The sequence below is a fragment of the Lissotriton helveticus genome, chromosome 9 (genome assembly GCF_964261635.1).
Source record: "Lissotriton helveticus chromosome 9, aLisHel1.1, whole genome shotgun sequence".
NCBI lineage: Eukaryota > Metazoa > Chordata > Amphibia > Caudata > Salamandridae > Lissotriton > Lissotriton helveticus.
The window spans coordinates 1,154,051,319-1,154,074,226 of record NC_136070.1 but is presented as its reverse complement, the minus strand read 5'-3'; the positions used below and the strand labels follow the sequence as shown (position 1 = coordinate 1,154,074,226).

The window sequence follows — 22,908 nt, the reverse complement described above, 5'->3', positions numbered from 1 at the left end:
GGATAATGACACGGTGAGACTATGTCAGAGAATCAAGTGATGCAAAGACATGGTCTAACAACTTATCAGCAGAAGGGGTTTTGCCTGTGACTTGCTAGATACGGTGCAGCTGTAGCGATGGTGTCAGACCCTGATAGATGGGCCATGGAGCAAGTAGGGGGGAATAGGACCCCAACTCTCGGGACGGAGTGGGATTGTTTGCCTCTCATGTCCCAGTGTCCAACTTACTACCACTCTGCTAACAGAGACAAGTACAACCACTCCCGCACCTCACTCTCAGTGTTAGCGATGGGCAGCAATCATAGGATCCAGGGAAGTAGTGTGGGGTGAGTAAGCTCAAAACTCAAGTCACCTAACTGTGCAAGAACTGATTGTCCAACTTAGTGCTTTATTTTAGAAAAGTCCTTCATTGCACACACTTAACAAGCATTTACAATGCAATGGTCTCGTCTTTGTTAAAGTTAGAGCAGTTGGCATTGCTCATGACATTATTTTTGTTTTTAAAACATAAATAAATGGCATTGTCATTTACAATGCCAATAGCTTAATCTCTCGCAAATGCGAGACCTATTGCATTTGCACCCACACACACACAGAGCCACACGCACCCACACACACACAGAGCCACACGCACCCACCCACACAGAGCGCCACACAGAGCCACATCCACACACACAGAGCCACACACACACACACAGACAGAGCCAGACACACACACGGAGACAGAGCCACACACACACACACACACACACACACACACACACAGAGTCCAACACACACAGAGCCCAACACACACACAGAGCCCAACACACACAGAGCCCAACACACACACACACACAGAGCCCAACACACACAAACAGAGCCCAACACACACACAGAGCCACACACACAGAGACACACACACACAGAGCCACACACACACACACACAGCCACCACACACACACACACAGAGCCACACACACACACAGAGACCCCACACACACACAGAGACCCCACACACACACAGAGCCACACACACACACACACACACACACACACAGAACCCCCCCCCACACACACACACAGACACACAGAGCCACACACACACACAGAGCCCCACACACATACACACAGAGCCACACACACACACAAAGCCACAGAGACACACACACCCTCACCCCGGGGAGTCTCCTTATTTACAAATGGGTTATTCGAGGCCCCCACCAACTCACAGAGCTCACCCGTTGCTTCCCTCAGTCTAGGTCAGCCACACGCCCATCTCTGCCCAGTAACGCCCCAGGGTACAGAGGCAAGGAAAAAACGATCATAAGCAGGGAACAGAGGCAAGAAAAAACGATCACAAGCAGGGTTCAGAGGCAAGAAAAAACGATCAATAGCAGGGAACAGAGGTAAGAAAAAACAATCACAAGCAGGGAACAGAGGCAAGAAAAAACGATCACAAGCAGGGAACAGAGGCAAGAACAAGTGGTTTCTGAACATAAATAAACAGGGAAAGAATGATACTAACATTTAGCGATTAATGCTGCAATTGACCGGAGGTAACCATGGCGAGCTTCCTTTCATTACTGTTGGATAGTGCGAGTAAAAACACCCCTGTGATCCCCCCCCCATGCAGGTTCCCTTGCAGGGGGGCTGCTCCATGGGGCCAGGGCATGCTGCCAGGCATCAATATCTGCCTCCCCAATGTGCGTTTGTCAAGCAGTCTGCAGTTCAGGCGTCACGCTGCAATTCTCGCTGGGACCCGGGTGATCTAAGCACTCACCGGCAAGTCAAAAAACGATGTGTGCGCACTCAGCATCAGCACGCTCGCCTCACCTGGGGTATGTCTTCAATCCCGGGAGCCCCACACTCGAGCCCTGCGCCTCCTCACTTGGACACCGCAGTGCAAGCTGGGCCCCTGGAGACGGCGCCGTCGGTGCAGACTCAGGCCGCGACACCAAGAGCCTATGCAGGCCCAGGATGCTGATGATCGGGATGGCGGTAACGGCTAGACACCAATCTGTGCCCAGAGCGCTGTCCACGGCAGGGTGGACCGCCCATGGCCACTGCAGCCTCCCTGGCAGCACTGGACTCGCCCGCAATCTGCACTGGCCTCCCTAAAGGTAATGCAATGCGTGGCCGCGCCATCACCGTCCTAAGGAGCGCACCGATGCAGGCCAGCCGCGTAAAAGGCTTGCCGATGCCCTCCGGCGCTCTGACTCATCGCTAGGGAGACTCCCTGCAGTGGCACCGCTCAGGGCAGCCCAGCGTACCAGCTCAGCGCCGCACTGGCCGCGCCCTGTGTGCCAGCCACGGTTCGCTGCATCGCTTCCATTTGGCTCTCGAGAGCATTTCTGCAGGATCCCCAAGGGATCGGGGTATGCAGGTATGCAGGTGCTCCTATGCTTAGTAAGCGTACTGGATATAGGCAAAAGCGGGTCCAGCTAGCTTGTGGATGCTTTTTTCCCCAGCCACGGCGAGCGGAGCTCCGTAGAAATGCTGCTACTCCGCCTCCGCTTAAAGCGCTCCAATGCCTTTCGGGACCCGTTTGCGCTATATTGAAAAAAGAGAGTCCGGAGGGAGATGGGCGTTTTGCCTTACCGTCACGCCGCTTCTTTTAATACGTAAACAATTATCGGGTAGACCGGCAGAAGGAGTCTGTAAGCCCTGTTCTTTTCAGACTGGGGGCGTGTTTTTTAAGTGACTGAAGACGTCACTGATAGAAAGGACAGCAAAAAACACGCCCCTCAACCTGAAACAGACGGGGCTAAAGTGACAGACAAAGCTCTTCTCCAATGGCTGACCGCAGTTTAGGAAGCCAGCCAATGGAGAAGAGCTAGCTCATTTACCTCCGTACTAGAAAACATGAAATCTCGCCAGCGAGACTGCGCAAGCGCAGCCTACGCTAGCCGAGACCTAAAAAGGAATACTAGACAGGAAATTCTAACAGGCAAAACTAAAGGAACTAGCGCTAGGGATACTGCACCTGCGGATACCACCCACCCCTTCCATTTACCTGGGTGTCCCTCCTGTGATAAGGCTAGGCAAGTTCCTACTGGGGTATAGAGGCCATATGCAGCACAAATCAAAGCTCAGGTGCAGATTACTCCTGTTCAGCTTAAACAGTGCTCAGCTTAGTACAGTCCAGCTTAACGTCCCACCAACTGCAGGTCTGTGTTTTCAAACCACAGTTGGCGGGGGACCAACAACACACATCTTTACTTCATCTTGGTTCAGAGAGGAGAAGCACAGTTCACGGGAGCAAAAAGGAGACACTCTAAATTTCAAAGCTGTGTAGTGGCCTACTAATGTTTTGCAGCCTGGAAATTATGCTTGTCTGTACCCTAGGTTTTCTCTGGCTGATCTGATATGCTACAAAAATAGTGCATCAACATATTTAGCACGTTGGCCTAAGACATCCAAAGCAATGCCTTAGGCTATCAGTATCTTGCATGGAACATTAAAACAAGGTCAGCCTTGGAGTGCTTCCAATGCTAGTGCTATTTTTGTCCTGCACTCTAAGTTCAGTTCAGTGAGTAAACAACAGTAGTGTAAAAGCAGTCACTTGCGATTGGGCTGTTTGCATGCCTCTGCTGGGTGAGATTAGATTGCAGGTTCCAAGTCATTCTGCTAACTCGCCCTCCTATCACGTCCATGATTGCAAGAAGAAAAATTAACAGTGGTGAACACTCTGAGCTGATTGTAATTGATTAGACCAATGACAGAAAAGTCAGTAAACAACAGTAAAGAAATCAGTATAAAAATGGGGGGTTTTGGGGGTGCCATTCCTAGGATGTCCACCCCGCAGTGCTTCGGGCAGATGGCGCAGTCCAGGCCTACAAGGGCTTTGGATTGGTTGGTTCAGACTGGGGGTGGGTTATATGTTGCAGTTGCAGTTCTGGGGGTTGGCTGGGCACACATTTAGAACGCTGTGGTAGGCAGAGAGGTGGTTTTGTTTTTGGCGATGTGGCTGGTTACAAAGTAAAATGCATTTCTTTAACTATAAATGGGTGGAGTGAGGGAGGTTTCACTATGACTAATAAGGAAGCAGCAGTAAGGGAGACTTTGAAGGTGCTGTGTGATGCAGGAAGGGAGGACCTTATTAAACCAGGCGTTTTGTCTCAGGCTTGGATAGGCCTTACACTCCCAAAAAGGTCGGTGACAAGCAATGTGTCTGTGGCGGTGTTAGCATGCTTACCGCCACAATAGAACACGAAAGTAAAGGGTCAGAGTTTGAACAAACCTGAAGCAAAAAGTAAGGAATCTGTGGGAGACTACGGAACTAATAAGGGTGACTTACGGTTGTCTGGCAGTGACAGCGTGCTTCGATATTCTGGCAGAGGTCGCGCTCGCTCCCAGTATGTGGAGGGAATGTGGTCGGCCAGTGAGAAGGCGGCTCGGGAGAGAAGTTGATTGTATGCAGTGAGAGGGGTGGGCCAGTAGAGAGCTCATGTGTGCCACTGAGGGCGACCACTCACGTAAACCAGTAGGTGGTGCTTAAGAGCTCGAATACAAGCAGCTCCCCTGCACCAAGGATAGGAATCCCTCCTCAAAGCGGCAAATTTGATGCAGCAGTTTCTACAACATCAGGTCATGGTAAGCTGTGGGAAGCACAAAAGGAGGATTTCCAAAGCGGTCTAGACAGTAAAAAGGCATTAAATGGTGTCCGGGAGACACATGCACAGTTGGTTGTTGCCTTTAACAGAGTGATTCTGGCTGGCCATGGAGTGCGGCGAGATCAGGACATGGTCAGGTTGGGGGCTGGGGGGAGGAAGAGGCTCAATCCACAAAGGCTATGTATGAAAAGCAGCAAAAGGTATGTGGGTGGTCGAACAAGAAGGGCCTGGCAAAGGTGGACTTTTAGTTGTAGCGGAGGGGCCAAGGCCCACAGATCCCTCAGGTTGGTGCAGCCTGCAGGACACCTTGGGAGCAGGACTGAAAGACAGATTCAGTTGGAGAGACCAGTCTCGGGCCAGGTTAGAAGTGACCTGGGAGCGCCGCTTGCAATAGAGGGAGAGGTTTTGAACAACCGTCCTGACAGTGCAGGAGGAGAAGATCACCATTGCGCAGGACCAGTCAATCACAGAGTTTGACTGAAAATCTTTTGATGGTGCAGTGGGTGATGGAGAATGTCCGGGGGTGAGTGGGTTTGCCAAAGAGGGAGAAATTGAGTGTGAATTAGATTATGATGAGGTGGAGGAAGAGTTGGAAGGTGAGGAGGTTCCGCGCTGGCAAATAGTTAACACCAAAAGACGGGAGTAGGGGAGGGGGAAACTAATGTCTCTCGCAGTAGTGCTGTGTTACAAGCTGGAGTTACAACATCCAACAAGGACAGGGGATGAAGGAGTGGGAGGTGTCCTAAGGAGAAGGGAGAGCAGCGAAGGTCATATCCTTACACAGCGAAAAGGCAGAGTGCACATGAGCAACAGTGGTGGTGTAGTTGGGAATGGGGAGGATCTAAAGACAAGGTGAAGTCAGTGGATAGAGGGGTGGGAATAGGTATAATGCATATCAGAATGGGTACACAAAAAGGTCCCAAAGATACAGTTAGCTGATACAAAAGGTAAAGAGAAAGGTAAGGAGGCAGGTGGTGCGCACCGACGTAAAAAAGGGGCTGCAACAGAGAAGGTATAGAAGATGGATACAAAATCCACAGATTCCGAAACAAAAGGTAAATTGGAGGGTTTTAAGAAACTGCCAAACATGGGGGTGTTGATGCCTCGGGGACACACCTGTCTAATGCCACAAAGAAGAAGATATGGATAGGGGAATTTATGGATGTCTACAAATTGTTGCATAGAGAAGTACAATTCGAAAGAAGGCTCAAAGGAAGAGGCATCGGAGTTGGCTAATAGACCTAGAGTACCTTCCACAATAGATATGTGGACATCAGCAATTTAGATCTATGCAAGATTATGTTGTGTAATGTTTACAGAGAGATCAGTGTCGATATTAAATATATGGACACAATTAGGACGGCACACATGGATTTTGGTGGTTTTGCCTAGTTGCATTACGATGAGTTCAGGGTGAGGATGGTGACGAAACCTGACAAACTATGGGGAGAGGTGGACAATTAACTATGGCTACAGTGAATGTACCCACAAAGGTCGCCTCCAGCATCATATAAAGCAAGTAGTTTGACTGTACCATCCCTGCCCTTTCTGGGATGACTCACCTCGTGGGTTAGGCATGGGAGCGGGAGGGGGTTGCAGGTGCCTGGGGTCAGGGAGCAAATCCAGGGACCTGCTGGAGCTTCAACAGGGAATATTAAATATTACATTTATTAAAATATAAACATGAATGTGCAAGATGTGGAAGAAAGCATTTGGCTGTGCAGTGTTTTGATGGGAACAGGGAAACTTCGTGGCAGTGTACAAGGCAGGGATAGGGGGTTCAATTTCAGACTCGTAACAAGGGCTTTAACTCTAGTTAAAGTTGACAAGTTTAACGTCTGGCTTGCGTTTTATCCCAACAGAGAAGAGGGTTTGATTTTGGAATGGGGGGTTTCAAGAGGTTTTTTGTTTGGGTTATTAAGGCCTTAGGCAGAGGAAATTTGAGTTGAACTTGAAATCAGCAAGGGAGCAGTCACAAGTGCGAGACAGAAATTACTGAATGAGGTTGCTGCAGGGAGCATGGCAGGCTGTTTGTATTTTGATCTTTACCGGATTTGATGGTATACCCTTTAGCTTTAGTGCCCAAGAAAACTGATGGCAAATTTGAAATGATTTATGATCTCTCTTGGCCTGAAGGTTTGTCTGTCTATTACTTTATTGCTAGAGGACACAGCTGTTCAGTTTGCTTCTGTAGCTATGGCTTTAAGGCGAAGAGCAGGTCCAAGTTCAGAGTTGGCTAAATGTGACATCAAATCAACCTTTCAATTACTTCCAGTTCATCCCCCTGACTTTTCTTTGCTGGGTTCACAGTTTGGGAATCGATTGTATATTGATAAAGTGTTGCCTATGGGCTGAGTGATTTCAGGCAAGCTTTTTGAGACATTTAGCACTTTTTTACAGAAGTGTTTTACGTTCAGATCAGGTCACGAGTTAGTCAATTATTATTTGGATGATTTCTTGTTTGTTGGTGCAGGTGGTACAAATGCATGCAAAAGAGCACTGCAGGGTTTTCAGAATATGGCAGAAGAGCTGGGTGTTCCATTAGCACCAGAGAAAACTGAATGCCGGAGTACTTGCTTGGTCTTCTTGGGGTCAGAGCTGGATACAGTGACCAGATAAGCTAGGTTACCTCAACAGAAAGTCGGAGAGATGGTATTGTTGGAAGAGGTGATTTCAGCACCTAAGCTCCAGCTTAGATTCCGTTATTGCCAGGACACCGCAATTTTGAATGCCGGGTGGTGAGAGCTGGTAGGGCTTTTTGTCGTTCTCTTGGCTTTGCCAGTGGCAAAATGACCACATCACAGGCTTTTTGGAGCATCATTGCAAAACTTGACTTATCGCTGCTGCCTGCACCGAAGTGTGGTCCCCACTTGATGCAACGACTGCAGCTTACAATGCAGGCCCCGACTTTTTGCTATAGCACCTCCGAAGAATCGCTGCTGCAGGAAATAAGCCGGACTGCTCTTTCCAAGCTACCAAGGGGTCAAGCACAGGTTATTCTGAGGATGTAACTTACTTACCCTGACTACAATGAGCGTCTCTACTTGGACGGGCTGCAAAGTTTTGCCAACTAGGGACCCTATTTCTAACACTTATGAAATCACAGCAGGTGAGATGAGAAGAAGAATGTTGCAAGGGTGGGCCAAAGAACATAAGAGACAGTGGTTTAAAAGGGACCTAGTGACAATGGAGAAGCTGGTGTCAATTAAGAGTTTTCCTGAGCTCTGTTTTGACTTGTTTGAAAGGTTATTGTTCAAGCTATGCATGTCATGGCTATTTTGGGTGTTTTTCTAGTTGCTGGGCAGGGGTGAAGATAGTGGATTAAAGGCAGAGGGCATAGAATGGTCTGATAATGCATTGAAATTATACCTAGCAAGTTCAAAAACGGATCAGACAGGTAAAGGGGGGAGGGCTCTGTTTAACAAAATTTGTGCATTGGTATGCCCGGTGGAGGCTTGGTAGGAGCTCTGTTTGGATAGTTTTTTTGCCATGCAGATGGGTCGAGACTACTAGTGCCACAGGTTTGAGGGGAAATGAGGAATGTTCGTTTTAAGATGGGGGAGAATCCCAGTCTTTTTGGCACACATTGTTTTTAGATTTGCTGTTGCGTTTGACAGGGCCAGGTTAGGTTTCTCCATGAGGGAGATGATGGTTGTCTGAATGAATGGTGTTTACACTACATCAGACAATTGGAAGAGTTTTAAGGTTTGATACTGTGTTAATGCTTATTCTTTCAATCCAGGTTGTGTAGCGAGTCCATCCCGCTGCTTCAAAACCCTCTGCATCCTCCGCAAGACATTCAAATGGATCCCCCCATAGTCAAGGAAGACGGTCACCCACGCACTCATCATCAGCAGCCTGAACTATGGAAACACACTCTTTGCCGGCTTCAACAAGTTCCTACTCCGCAAAATCCAGACAATACAGAACACCGCCGCCAGACTCGTCCTCTGCATCCCCCGGCACGCACACATCAGCCAGCACCTACAAAGACTCCACTGACTCCCTGTGGTGAAAAGAGTCACCTTCAAAATCCTCACTCACGCCTACAAATGCCTACATAACCACGGACCCAAATACCTCAACGACAAAATGAACTTCCACGTACCCAATAGGAGTCTCCGATCCTCCAACCTCGCACTGGCCGAAACCCCGTGCATCCACAGAGCCAGAGCAGGCGGAAGATCCTTCTCTCACATTTCAGCCAAGACCTAGAACGAGCTACTGGCAGACATCAGATGCGCCCCCTCACTGAACGCCTTCAGGAAGACCCTCAAAACCTGGCTCTTTGGCTAAACATCTGCGGAACCCCCCTCCCCCCAGCGCCTTGGGACCCTCGCAGGTGGGTAGCCGCTTACAATGTCCCTGATTGATCCGAGGCGATGTTTACCATATGGATTGTGGGCCACTCCTTTATTTAAAGGGTAGCAAAACAAGCAGAGAAACATCCTTTGAGAAGAATTTGAGTTTTTGATCCAATGAAATAAAGATTGAATAGTAGGGTATGGGCAGAATGAAGTGGGGTCAACTGCTGCCATGTCTGTCAAATCTGGTAACAGAGTGCATGTTTTTGGATGTCTTGGTCTTACATTTGGGTGAGAATGACTTAGCGTAATAGTCGGGCACACGTGTTTTGGACGGCGTTGGTTCCGCTAACAGTTTGAAGAGGGGCAGTAAAATACACAGCAGTTGCAAAGACTAGGCTTGGCGATGCAAAAAGTAACCAGGGAGAGGCAACGTTTCTGTAAGGCTAGGGGACTAAGTTGGTTGGAACTCTGGGACATAAAATAAGATTTCATGTATTATAGGCAGGACGGAGTTGCTTCATCTTTCATGGAGAACGAGCTGTCCTTGCTGGAGATGAGGGAACGTTTAGCATTAAAGCTAGCAGTGAACAGATGGTGCTTAAAAATATAGGCAGTTGGTGTGACACCCATCCACTTTTTACATGTTTAAAATGGCAGTGCAGGCTGTTGCGATGGCAGCGAACACTTGTTTGAAAGGGTTCTTGCCTGGGAAAGGGAGGTGGGGGTTACAGGAAAAACTTCTTGGAAGGGTTTTCCTGGTGGCAGAAATGAAGGAGCTTGTGCCAGGCCGGAAGGGTTGGGGGCCTTTCGAGGTAGTCCTTGGCAGCGAGGATACAGGGGAGCAATGGTTGGGTCACGTGTGAAGGACAGCAAATTAAAGGAAAGGGGATGGTGAGGAATTAATTTTTCTTGGGGGACTCTTCTAGTTGGGGGGGATTCATGGGTGTGGTCAGTCAAAATATTTCATTAGTGAGGCGTGGTTTTTGATCATTTTTTGTAATCTAAATAAGTTCACAACCTACATACCTGTCATGATAAAGTGCCCTTTTGCTCTCACCTTGGCCTGTTAATTCTGTGCCGTTTCACCCAATGGGTGCTCCTAGGGATGGCATCCCTAGTAAGGCCCACCCCCACGGTGCTTCGGATGGATGGCGCAGTCCAGGGCTTAGGATTGGTTGGTTCAGGTTTAGGGTGGGGTTTAGGTTGCAGTTGGTGTTCTGGGGGTCGGTTAGGCACAGATTTAGAAAGCTGTGGCCCTCCTAGGTAGGGCATTGGTTTTGCCTTTGTCCCTCCCTCCCATCCTATGTTTCTGGTTTTGCGGGCATACAGGTTGTTTGTTTTATTGGGTTAATTGTTTTGCAGGTGGGGGTCTTGGTTTCAGTTGTCGAGATCAGGACAGGTGGAAGAAATAAACAAGACCTTGAAGGGTAGTCCTTGGCCGAGGGAATACGAGGGAGCCATTGTCGGGTCATGTGTGAAGGACAGTGAATGAAAGGAAAGTGTATGGTAAGGAATGAATGTTTGGGTGATTGTTGAGGGACTGTTCTTGTTGGGGGGTGGATTAAAGTGAGGGGTCAGTCTAAAAATTGTGTTAGTGAGATGGAGTTTTTGATCATTTGCTGTAATGTAAATACAGCATGCTTACACGTCATAATAAAGCAGCTTTTTACTCTCACTTTGGACTCTTTATTCTGCGTAGTTTCACCCGAATGGGAATTTGCATTCCCCGGCTTTTTAAAGTACAACTCTGGCTGGCATCTCTGGGGGTTGAAGAATGCTTTCCTCAAAGATAATCTGACTTCACAAAAGAGAGTGCTTGACATGCACACGTTATTCAAAAATGTTGAGCCTCATTCACAGCTGTGCTTGCGCTTGTTCCTACGCAGAGGCAAATTTAACTTCGACAAAATGTTCTTCGTTTATAGTCAAATTTTTTTTAAGAGAACTGTGATTCATTCATGCTCATACATTTATTCTGTAATTCCCCGCTTCACGGTGTATATTTTATTAAGGGAAATTAAAGTATAAAGCAAAATCGTATACTCATTTGTCTGTGGGTTTTCTATATAAATACAACGGATATTATAAAATGTCATTTGTGTGGTAGGAATTACACCCCCCCTGTCTACAGGACTAATGAATCAGTTTACATCTGTAGAAAGCCACAAAGGTGGTCCTGATGGAATAATGTGTGGTTGTAACACCACCCACGAGAGTAAGCTGTAATTACAAAGTGATTCAGAAAAGGGGGTGGTGATGAACAGAGTGTCTGAATTAAGCAGACCACTCTTACCCAGTCCAAAGATCAGGGCTTGATCCATCACCGTTATTTAGCTCACTGCCCCAACCCAGCTCAGAACCTGGCTATATGCAAATTAGTCTGTCCCTGGCCCAGTGCATCATGGGAACAGGGCAGACCAAACTACCAAGCCAATTCTTCACCAGAAAGGAGACAAGCTTCCAGTAAAGAATTGGCTTGGTAGTTTGGTCTGCCCTGTTCCCATGATGCACTGGGCCAGGGTCAGACTAATTTGCATGTAGCCAGGTTCTGAGCTGGGATGGTGCAGTGAGCTAAACAACGGTGATGGATCAAGCCCTGATCTTTTGACTGGGTTCGAGTGTTCTGTTTAATTCAGATGCTCTGTCCATCACCACCCCCACTTTTTGAATCGTAATTACAAAGTGAGCGCAAGTGGGTGAATTACCCACCCCAAGCGCTATGTAATGCATTCCATCATCTAACGTGAAAGGCCAGGCCTGACTCTGATTAACATAGCTGTTGGAATTCTGTGCATTTAGGACTGAGCATGCACACACATCTCATGATAGGCTAAAGCAGCGTCGGATCTGCGGATCTGCCTATAAGGCAATCTGGCAGTGCTTGCTGGTCTGGTCTGACAGGTCGGTGTGTCAGACGTTTTTTGGGCTGATTGTGGGCCTGTTTTATGGTCTGCTGAGCCAGTTTGTATTGTTGATTTCCCCGATATTCCCACAACTATTGAATGCAGCAAGCACAAAAGCATGCCGTCCCCGATACCTTGCAGAACTACTATATAGCATGGATTTACAAGTTAAAATTGCCCCCAAATATGGGCCTGTTTTGTTTTTTGTTTTCTGATTTGGTAATAGGAAACAATTTTATTTTGGTGCCTGGCCCTATTTTCTGCCCTAGTCTGACCCTGGGCAAAAGGTGAAGGTAGGCCTTGTACGAGAAACTGTGAAATCAAGTTTTGGCTAATGCTTCTGCGTAGCCCATCTCGATTAAACTAAATGGCAAGTGCCTAACGAGGAAATGTGTTACAGGTGCAGAGGAAGGGCATTCACAAGTCTTGGCAGTACTTTATTTGGTGAAACACACTTCCATGAACACAATGTAGTATTCAACAAAAAGACTTTCTGGGCCCGATTCACAAAGATTTGTGTAAGAGTAAGTGTGACTTACTCATGTAGCATTCCTAGCTTACTCTTAAATTTCAAGAGTCCTCACTTACACCTACAAAGCTCTACACGATGAAGGGCAGCATACCTGAACCACCTCCTCACATTCCACGCACCGGCCAGACTACTTCGATCCTCCCTACTTGCCCTCGCCTCAGTCCACAGGATCCACAAGACCAGAACAGGAGGAAGGTTGTTCTCCTTCCTCGCCGCCAAGACCTGGAACACCCTGCCCCTGCACCTCAGGCAATCCGCAATGCTGACACAATTCAGGAAGGACCTCAAGACCTGGCTCTCCGAATGATCCTCCACTCAGTCCGAACAGCAGCCATCTCCCCCAGCGCCTTGAGACCCTCACAGGTGGGTAGCCACACTTTACAAGCCCTTGATTGATTGATTGCTAGAGTTTGGCAGTAAGTCATTTATAAGTCACAACATCTTTGTAAATGGGGCTGTCTGAATGCATACTCTTGTTCACAAGTAAACGTACTATGAAATGTTTAGATGGCTGTTGAGTCTGGAATGAGAAGCAATGCGCACAGCTAATACTCACGAAAACTGCAAAGAAATGGTAGCAACAAATTGGTTCTCTTTTAGAGTGTTTGAAGTGTTCAAAAGTGGCATTATACATGCGGTTAGTGAATTATCACACATTTATCACATTTTCTATATTTACAGCAGTACTGTACTATCAAATATAAATGCCGTAACTTCACCAGAGCACCGAAAATTGTCTCCCCATTTATTTGAGCGGAATACTTTGTTCATGTAACCCTCGATTGGTGCAGCCACCCAATACAGTGAATGCAGCACACATCCTTCAACAACATGCAGTACTAACATTACGTATTTTAAAGATTAACCAGTGAAAATATTACCTGGGAGATGACAAACCACTGGGATCCCTAATTTTGCTAGCTCTTTAGCATCACCAATGCCAGATAACATGAGAAGCTGTGGGGAATTTATGGACCCACCACTCAAAATCACTTCTTTCTTGGCAAACACCTAAAACCATAAACACAAAACACACCTGATTAGCACAGAGAGGTTGGCACACACTCCTTATAGTTAATTTTTTCTGACACCATCTGTAAAAGGTAGGATTTAGACACCATTTACAATGTTTGCTGCATAAGCTTTATCTAATAACCGAGTTCACGAAGAATGGTAACCTCACCCCATCAAGACCAAATCCCTGCAGCTTTACGTGCTAATTGCTAGTGATGAAGGCACAAGCTGACAGAGCTAGTTTGGGACTGCTGACGCCCTGATGGAATGTCCTTCAGGGATAGTTGGTGCCAATGAAGGATGTACTTTACAGTCTCTCTGGAAGGCAGAAAATAAACAAATCTCCAAGACTATCACAGTAGAACACAGACAATGTAGAGCTTACGTAGACCCTTCATACAAAGGCAAAAGTCTGAACAAGAATAATTTACAAAATGTTTTAAGATCTTGTAGATGCCATTGCATTTTTAATTGTGACACTATTTAAGGTAGCAGTATATGACATGAAAACTAGTGCTGTCATTTCTTTATACGTCAAGGAATATACAAAAAGTCTAGAATGAGTCTGTTAATTGTATGAATGGAGGACAGGATTGGTTGTTACTTACTGTGCTGATTAAAATCTCAGAGATTAAGGAGCAACTGCGGAACCACCCTTCCTCCAGGAACATTGACCATGAAGACCAGGAGCTCCGTACACAGTGCAAGACGGATCCTACTGCTTTCAACAACTATGTTATAATTTATTAGTAGAGCACACATACGTAGATGCTTCTATGCGCTTTAGCTATATGTCAGACCCTGATGAATCTTGTAGTAGGCATGCCCAGTGCTTAATTTGTAAAGTTGGAAGTGCAGGTGCTGAAATGTTTTCGTAGGAGGCCACTACCCACTTTCTTGGCCCCACCCACATCCTCCATTGGCTCCACCCACTTCCACTATTAGCTCCAATGATATGTACCCCATGAAGTGGCCTAGATAATGACTCATGGAGCAACTTAGGCTACAACTGCTAATAAGTCAAAGGCTAAACATATTTTTGTGCAATGCACATCCTGAACTCATGTTTTTTGAAGGCACTCCGAGAGTGAAAATGAATAAAAAGGCTATTCGCTCGTTGAAATAAATTATTTGCTTATGATCACATCCCCAGGATAATTCCCCTGTGGGGCCAAGCGTTATTATGGTATTACGTAAAGGATGTTGTGGAGATTCATGTAACGGTATATTTACTGTAATTTCAGACCATATTTATTACGGAAAATGTATATGCAAATTTCACCCGGGGGGTCGTCAGTTTTAAAATTATTTGCGAGATATGTCATCAGTACAAAAAAGCTGGCCAGATAACATTTCAATATACTTGCCATACTTTTACAAAAGATCGAGCAGAGAATGCTTCAAGCCCTGCGCACGCGGCTGCAGCAGACGCCTGCTTTCCAACTCTGTGCAACAGGTTTTTGGCTCAAGTCTCCAACGAGTAAAAAATACACACGCAGCGCAGGAGTAAGAACAAGCACTGGCGTTGCCAATAGGTCTCGCATTAGGAAAGTTTAACCTATTGGTATTGTAAATGACAAATTTTGTGTTTATGTGTTGGTTTTGAAAATAGCAAAATTAATAGCTTTGTCATTTACAATGCCAATAGTTTTAACTTTTGCAAATGTGACACCTATAGCATTTGTTATGCAATATGTGTCGTATTTACGTTACTTACATAGTTTTGCAATCAGTCATCCCCTCTGGTAACCTAATTTTCCGACCAGCACATGCCTGCTTACAGTTCAACAGGATTTTACAATATGGTGTAATACCGACTGGCAGACTGAAGTGACGTGACCTTATCACGAGTAGAGCTGAAAACGGAAAAAAGCCTGCATTCAATCTGGGGGGTTAAAAAATAAAAAAGGAAATAAACCGTGAAAGATTGCCTAATCCTATGTGCAAGTTATGCACAAATTTGTGTCAAAATTCCTGCTGGTACAAGCTCACGAATGTTTGGGTATCTGCAATGCATGCTCGCTATTGGGCATATTAAATCAGATTTCGGCCTGCCTGCGAGGCTCAAAGTGTTAGAAGGCAGGTCACATGAAGTGCTGAGGTCGGAGGCAAAAAATGTTTTCGAATTGCAAGGAATTACTCAGAGGGTGTAATACCGACTGGCAGACTGAAGCGACGTGACCTTATCACGAGTAGAGCTGAAAACAGAAACAAGGAGTGTGGCAAATGGCCGGAGGGAAGCCGGATGGGGGCAGGAGAACTGAGATAGCGTGTTAGGGGAAGAGAAGCCGCAGAGCGCACGCTGGGCGAAGCCCTTTGATGTGCTGTGCGGCCGTGAATGCCAGCGTGTTAGGGGAGGAGAAGCCGCAGAGCGCACGCTGGGCGAAGCCCTTTGATGTGCTGTGCGGCCGTGAATGCGCGTGCTTGTTTGCTCACGTGATTCACGTGAACTTAATGAAAACCGCAGCGCAAAAAGCCCTTGGTTTCACGAGCGTTTCGAGGGCATGAATTCTCGCTCCGCTCAATGCGCTTGCGCGCATTGATAGGTCGCGAGACCTAAAAACGGAAATTACTCAAGATATATAATCACTAACGGTGATGATATATCGGGATGATCGTGCCTGGACCTCGGTGGGCCAGTCAGTGAAAACAGATCCAGAGCCACCCAAAGGACAGGTACATTTATTTTTAAATAATTATCAGGTTCAATGCAAAGGGAGAAAAATGTTGTAGCTCCGCCCCTGTCAAATAAGTGCCAGTGCTGAGCACCGCCACAAATTAAGCACTCCCATATATTTTTACTCATCAAAAAGAACTTCATTCGGCCTAATTAAAGGCCATGAAAGCACAAAATACAATCTTCACATTCGCAGTAAGAATAAAAACATCAGTGAAATTGAAAATGTGTAGCAAATCCTAAAAAATACAACATTTTTTGACAATACAATTGTAAAATTAAGACTAATCATTTTTTCTTAACCATATACCGGCAGTAATGTAACTGAGTAAAGAAAAGCACGTTTCGAGTAGGTAGAGATTGCTAACTCAGACCATCTTTGTAAGAAGTAAAGTGCTTGTGCAATAAAATAGGACCTTAAAACGGGACTCTTAATGAGCGATACAAATTACAAAATAAACAAACTGCACAGTTGATTGTGAAGAGACAGCACACATGGGCAAAAAGAGAAAAAGGTGGCCCAAGAGCCAGCCGAAGGGAAGCCAACTAGATGATGGGCAATATTTAGTCTTAGCCTTGTCAAATAAAATCTGTGCTGAGGGTTTGATAAAAGCCAGGTTAAATAGGAATGCAGGCCTGAGGCTTTGGATAATTGCATGTGGTTAATAATAGTACCCATAGGCACCTTTCGATTCGACCCTTAATATTTCATTCAAAAAAAGAAAGACAAACTTGGAAGCAGTGTGCTCTGAATCATACACTAAAGGAGAACAGCACTAATATTGTATTGATTGGTATGCCTTTGTCGGGACCTCAGCCCATTTGAACCCTCCAAATCCTGGGACCATTCCCACAATCTATGAGGAGCACATGGAAATCCCACCCTCAAAAACACCAGGACTGCCTTCCATTTTAACCTCTTTAATGCCATCCTGCCTAAACAGCTAACAGCCACCTTGCATTTGATCATGAGCTTGTAAACACATTACTTGCAATTCCTGCTTGCCATCACTCAAAACTAACAAAAAGATTACATGACCTATCCTGAATCCTGAGCGACCACCTCGAGATTGCTCCAAATCCAATGAATGCAAACTTCTTTGATGTAACACCAGGTCTTTGCTCACCCCCAATTCAAAGGCCCCACTGCCTGAACGGTTGCTCCTACAAAATATTCACACCATCCAGCTTCAGTTTATCCCAAACATAAACTTTAATATTGCTGAGCCATACCCAAGACTTCCAGAATTAGAGTTTGATCTGTAAGGAGAGATTGTCCATACTCTACTACCTCAACTAACACTCCTCCAACCTAGAAATCGCTTTCACAACTAAAACATGTATTTGAACTAAAGACTCCACTACTTCAGTGCCCTACACATTTTATTTGTTTATTTATTTGTGGATTTATACAGCACATAGCTGCCCCAGCAACGGGGCGTCCCAGTGCTACCCAAAGAACAGGTGCTCCAACCAACCCATACCAGTTACGCCGGGAAAAGCTAGGTCTTTGAAGCCTTACGAAAGATCAGACATTATATCCTATTTACAGGCCCAAAGGACAGAATAAATGAAGAGGGGCATGGTCTCCTCTATACAAGGCATTCCCCCAAATTCATATTTGACTTCACCCCTAACGTACTTGAACACATCACTACCTGCCTTGACTCTCCAGTTTACCTAATTTGGAACACTCTTTACCACCTCTCCCACAGACTTAATCATATATTCATTTGATAATCTTATTCAATTTCACAACACCATGTGCTCTATCAACCACACCCCCTCTCCTAGATAAATTCAACCTAAACAGTAGCAACTATGCCCTGGAACTCGAATTCGGCTCACTCTCCTTTGACCAAACAATCATCAACATTAACTTCCAAACCACACACATTAGTGGCCAACTCATAGACCTATGGTCGAGCACTCATTCAAATGGCCCTCTCCATTTGCTGCACCCACAACCTCTCATTGCCAATACTCACTCTCCAACCCTTTAAGAGAATCCCTGGTGAACTACCTCACCCTTTAATGGGTCCTTTCCGCTTTGTAGGTTTCCCCACAATTTGCATCATTAAGACTGGCTGTCACCTTCTCTACGTAGGAAATCAGGGACACTGGAGTTAATCACTGCCTCCCATGTGTCTATCTAGCCAATGCTTACTGCCCCGCACGCCGCATGGGGAACCTTTGCCACAGCGCTGTTTTTTTTTATTATTGATTCAAGTGGAGCAGCCTGACTAAGCGCTGATGAGCACATTAGCCCATGGACCCTGGACCCTATCGAGCAGCCTGACTAAGCGCTGATGAGCACATTAGCCCATGGACCCTGGACCCTAGTACCTGCTTGCTCTTTCTACTTTTCGAAATTCATTGTAGCCTTAGGAGCCAGGTTATGCACCTTTTCTGCGTTAGTTATTGATACCTTTCGTTGAGCTGGTCTCAACATTTTGTGTCTTTATCTGGTTGCACAATCCACACCAAGGTCCCCTCGTTTGTGTCCCACATAATGTATCTGTGTCGCCCTGATGAAGGTGTAGCCCGCATTGAGTTAGACATCGAAACGCGCATTGGCGCTGAATAACCGTGTGTGTCCTTGTGAGCCTTTTATATTTACATCAATTGGCTGCATAGGAACCCTCATTGTCTTGTAATCTCATGGATTTGATGGTTATAATGTTTTCGATTGGTAGTTATGTCGGAGTGTGTATGTATTTCTGGAATTTTGAATGAGTGCTGGTTAGAAGTGCTTATGTGTGGGACCTGATTTATATTAATATGTCTGGTGTGTATTAAATACATGTTTTTATCTTTGTTTTTGCTAATTTTGATAAATCATATGAATGTTAATAACGAAAATAAATATATAGAAATTTTGTACAAAAGAATTCTTCTTTGTATTTATTGTGGTAAATATTTATATGTTAGCCCAGCTTTGTTAATTATTTAGTGACCCTTAATGGGCACAGTGTATTCTGTATATAGGCAGGTTGATCTCTTTAGTATTAATTCGGTTATCTAGCCAATGCACCCACCAGAGTGGTCAACTTCACTGTACTTAAAAAATGTATTTCCTTTTGTGGGGTTTTCTTGACTTTGTTAATGTTAACACACTCAAGTGATGCGTCGGTGTGGATTCCGCAGTCAAGGTGAGGTGTTGGTTCTGTAGACGATGCACCAGGTTTTTCCATGCAGTTGAGGGGATGCGTTGATCTTCCCACACTGCAATGACGGCGATGCACTGGTTCCTAATGCAATGCGCTGATTCTGCTCCCACAACAGCAATGATACGTCGGTTCTGCTGCACGCAGACAGGAGGTGTCTGGAGCAAGCACCCTGGTCACATCTAATAGACCAGGCACAGGAGAACGGGTGTGGGGGGCGGGGGGTGAGACTTTGGTATCCCTGATTCCCCAAAACAGGAGGCAAGCCAGCAAGCCCTTGGAGAACACTTTGGGTTTAAGCAAAGCCTAGCTCTTCCTCAGCAGGGTCAGAGGTATTCCCTTCTCCACAGTCGAAAAGCAGTTCTTCCAGACTAGCAATCCAGCAGATTGACAGTCGTATAAACAGCACAGCAGTCCTTCTTCCTGACAGTTTCTTTACAAGCCCAGAATCCTGAGGAACTTTTGGACCATAGACCGATCTTACAACTGTCTTTCCTCAGTAAGTTACAGGAGAAAGCTGACTATCAATAACTATCGAGTTTTGTGACCAATAACAGTTTGGGTTATTCCTCCCAGATGGGTTTCTATGCATGTTACTGAATTGGACTCTCCATTGTTTCCATGCCTGACGACTTAGGTCATGCTGTTGATGTCAGTATTACCACAGTGTTACACCTGGGGGATCTAACAGCAGCTTTCAATACTGTCAATCGTGCTGTTCTTTTAACTTGACACGTGGTACAAGGACCAAAGCCCCATTGAGCAAAAGGTTAGTTACAAGGGAGATTAGTATCTGCTGCTGGAGGAATGATGTAGGGTTTTGATTTCAAGAATCTTTTGCAGCAACTCCCTATTCTTTGGACTGGGGAAACTCCCAGCCTGAACAGTAGAGAAAGGGCAGACTTCTGTCGCCAGAGTTCTGCAAGAGGCCTCAAGTTTTTGAGGGAAATGAAAAGCCTGTTTTGGCAAAGACATGCACAGTGAGTTGATGTGTTGTGATTTTTGTAAAATTCGCCATCTTGGATTTTTACCACAATACTATACAGAGATGGGACAGTCAGTCGGCTGGTTTCTGTTTTTAGAGAAGTATAGATCATGCAGCATCTCAAAAATGGGTGAGTGTTTCACCAAGGTCCCTTTAAAGATAGAAAAAAATTAAAAGGATCCTTGGGCAAGGGAAAAGGGCCATTATAGCGGTTGACCCGTTGTCATAAGCATTGGAAGGAGGGCACCACCATCTGAAATCTATATTCCGGAACTCTCTTGAACCTTCACTTCTGCGATAGTGGCACCAACTCGTTGAATCTCCACCAGCTCTTGAGGGAGAGTGGACATCCTGTTGAGTCCGGATGGTGGAAGCAACGCAGACTGCTTTTGGGACTGGACCTGTTATGGTGACCTGAAGAAGCGAGCACTGTGAACTCTGGCTGTTGAGCTGTTACCCTGCTACAAGGACTAGATGATAGTGGCTGTGGAGAGCAAGTGCAGAGTGTGGGCTGCCACTGAGGAGCTGTTTGGGGCTGCTGAGGATCTGAGGGGACCACTGAGCTAGGCAGGGCAGGCACAGGCCCTTTACAATGAAGCGAAGGGGTATGAGCAATGATTGCCCATGCTGTGGCAAGCCCTTTTGTTCCTGGATCAGCAAGCACCTAGCTCTTATGACTGGTGCCTGGAGGAGAACCCTTGAAGTAAAACATTCCAAACCCTGTCAAAAATGGAGCTATCCAAGTTTCAAGCTTTCACTCATATGCTATTTTCCTACATTACCAGTGGGATCCCAGACCACTGGATGCCTGAGGCGACTGGAAAATTGCCAGCACAACCTGTGCAGAGAAGACTCAGCCCTTAGAAGCGGGCATCCTCCATAAAATGACAAGCACAACCATATGCCGTTATATTTCCCGGTTAGGCGGATCATGGTGAAAAGTCATTAGCTTGATTTTGTGCTCGTTGACCATTCCTTGATAGCACTGACCGGCCTCCTCACTATCACTACTGTGGGGCAGTCTTGCAGGTCCACATGTGGTGTCTTATTCCTCCCTTTGGCCAGCCTTTTTGGAAACAGGTCACCTTAAGGAGAGTCAGGATTAAGTTGTTGTCTTTCTCCAAACCACAACAGTGCTGGACCACTCACAAATTCCAACCTGCTGTCCATTCCCAGGTAGTTTACCACACTGCCTGCCAGTGAGGAGGATGTGTACACACAAAGCTTTAGATTAGTAAGAAAGCAGGAGAGGCTGCATGGCCCCCAACGCATGGGGCAGGGAGGGAATAAGTAGAAGGAATGGTGATCGGATGGCCATAGTAGGTAGAGGCACCCACAACAGTGACTCCGGAGCAGCTGTAACTTTTGGGGAAGTAGAGAGGACACAATAAAAGCAAAGTAATCCTAAGCATTTTTTTGTTGTGTCCTCTCATTCTTGCTCTGTTCAATTCTACTGGTGCCACCTAGGTTGAGTGCTTATATGGATGGCGCCAAGAAGCTATGATGTACGTCGCACTTTACAAAAAAATGTAACAATGTAAAAAGCAATTAGCATAAACAACTAGGATCACAGCCTGAAGCTTGTGAATTCTGTTATATTAAAAAGGAGTTCAAAGCAAAAAGGGAAAGGTGGAAGTACACCAAGGCACAACTCCACACTTTAATAATCAGATATCACAGAGAGCAATTGCTAATAGTATAGAGTTAAATTCGTCTATAACATTCCGAGTTAAATGTCGGAGATTTTCCAAATGAGATGCCAATTTTATTTGAAAAGGGGAAGGCCTTACTCACTGTTTGAGACATTCTTCATCATTAGAGACCTCACCCCACCCTGGTAAGAGAATACTACCAGGGCGGACACAACTTCAAATGAGAGGGAGTTCTTTGATAAAACTTACTGGATAAGAAGGAGTCCAGAATTCTTAAAAATACCTGAAGGTAAACCCATGTTGTCACCTTTATTCCGGGGTACCTCTGGTATATCTAAAAAGACTAGTAGGATGGAATATAGGCATAATGGCCCAACCATCCTTTGTAATCAAACATGTTTCTGCCTTACCAATTGACAGTAGTGGTCAGGGACATTCTTCAGAGCAAAAGAGGATCCCTATCACTACAGACCATGCTAAGTCAGTGAGTGTAAAGGGGTCATAGAAAGTTCTACCTTGACACCTGAGGTATGTTTCCTAAAGGATTATAAAACATACAAAACATAAGATAAATATTTTCAAGACGTCAACTGCCATTCAAATAAAAGGGTGCATGCAAATTACTCGCACACAAAAAGTGTAAAGCAAATGTGACACTGCACTGCAAACAAAACACACATGCATGTTGAGGGGACACATGCACAAACCTGATTGCAGAAATCTTAGCCTACCTTAAGGGATACCAGGCTTCAAGCTCTGGGGGGATAAGGTAACCTCTGTAGTCACACACTAAAGATATATGGAATAGTTCTGTCATTTATTTTAAAACCTTGTGGGAATATAGGTGTCCCTGTAAACTCCTCGGGTTATCAGTACTTAAATAGAGACCTCAAAATCACGTGTGCCGCTCTGAGGAGCCCAAATTAGGCCAAGCTGTTATTGGCGAGGATCTGTAATCAAAGACTCAGACCGTCATCTATTAAAGGTTGTGCAAGCAATTTAGCACTGCACATGTGGGTCATTAAAGTGTTTAGTAAATTGATGCTATCACAGTGATGTCTTTGCAAAACTGTGG

General features: G+C 45.7%; 1 protein-coding gene across 3 annotated transcripts in view; it reads right to left on the bottom strand.

The window, feature by feature from the left end:
- CHDH (choline dehydrogenase) overlaps positions 1-22,908 on the bottom strand; it is a 183,263-nt gene that overhangs the window by 17,246 nt on the left and 143,109 nt on the right. For all 3 annotated transcript variants that reach the window (XM_078661593.1, XM_078661592.1, XM_078661594.1), the window contains one exon: positions 13,220-13,349. In XM_078661593.1, coding sequence (XP_078517719.1) covers positions 13,220-13,349 — 130 coding nt within the window. The remainder of the gene's footprint in view (positions 1-13,219; positions 13,350-22,908) is intronic.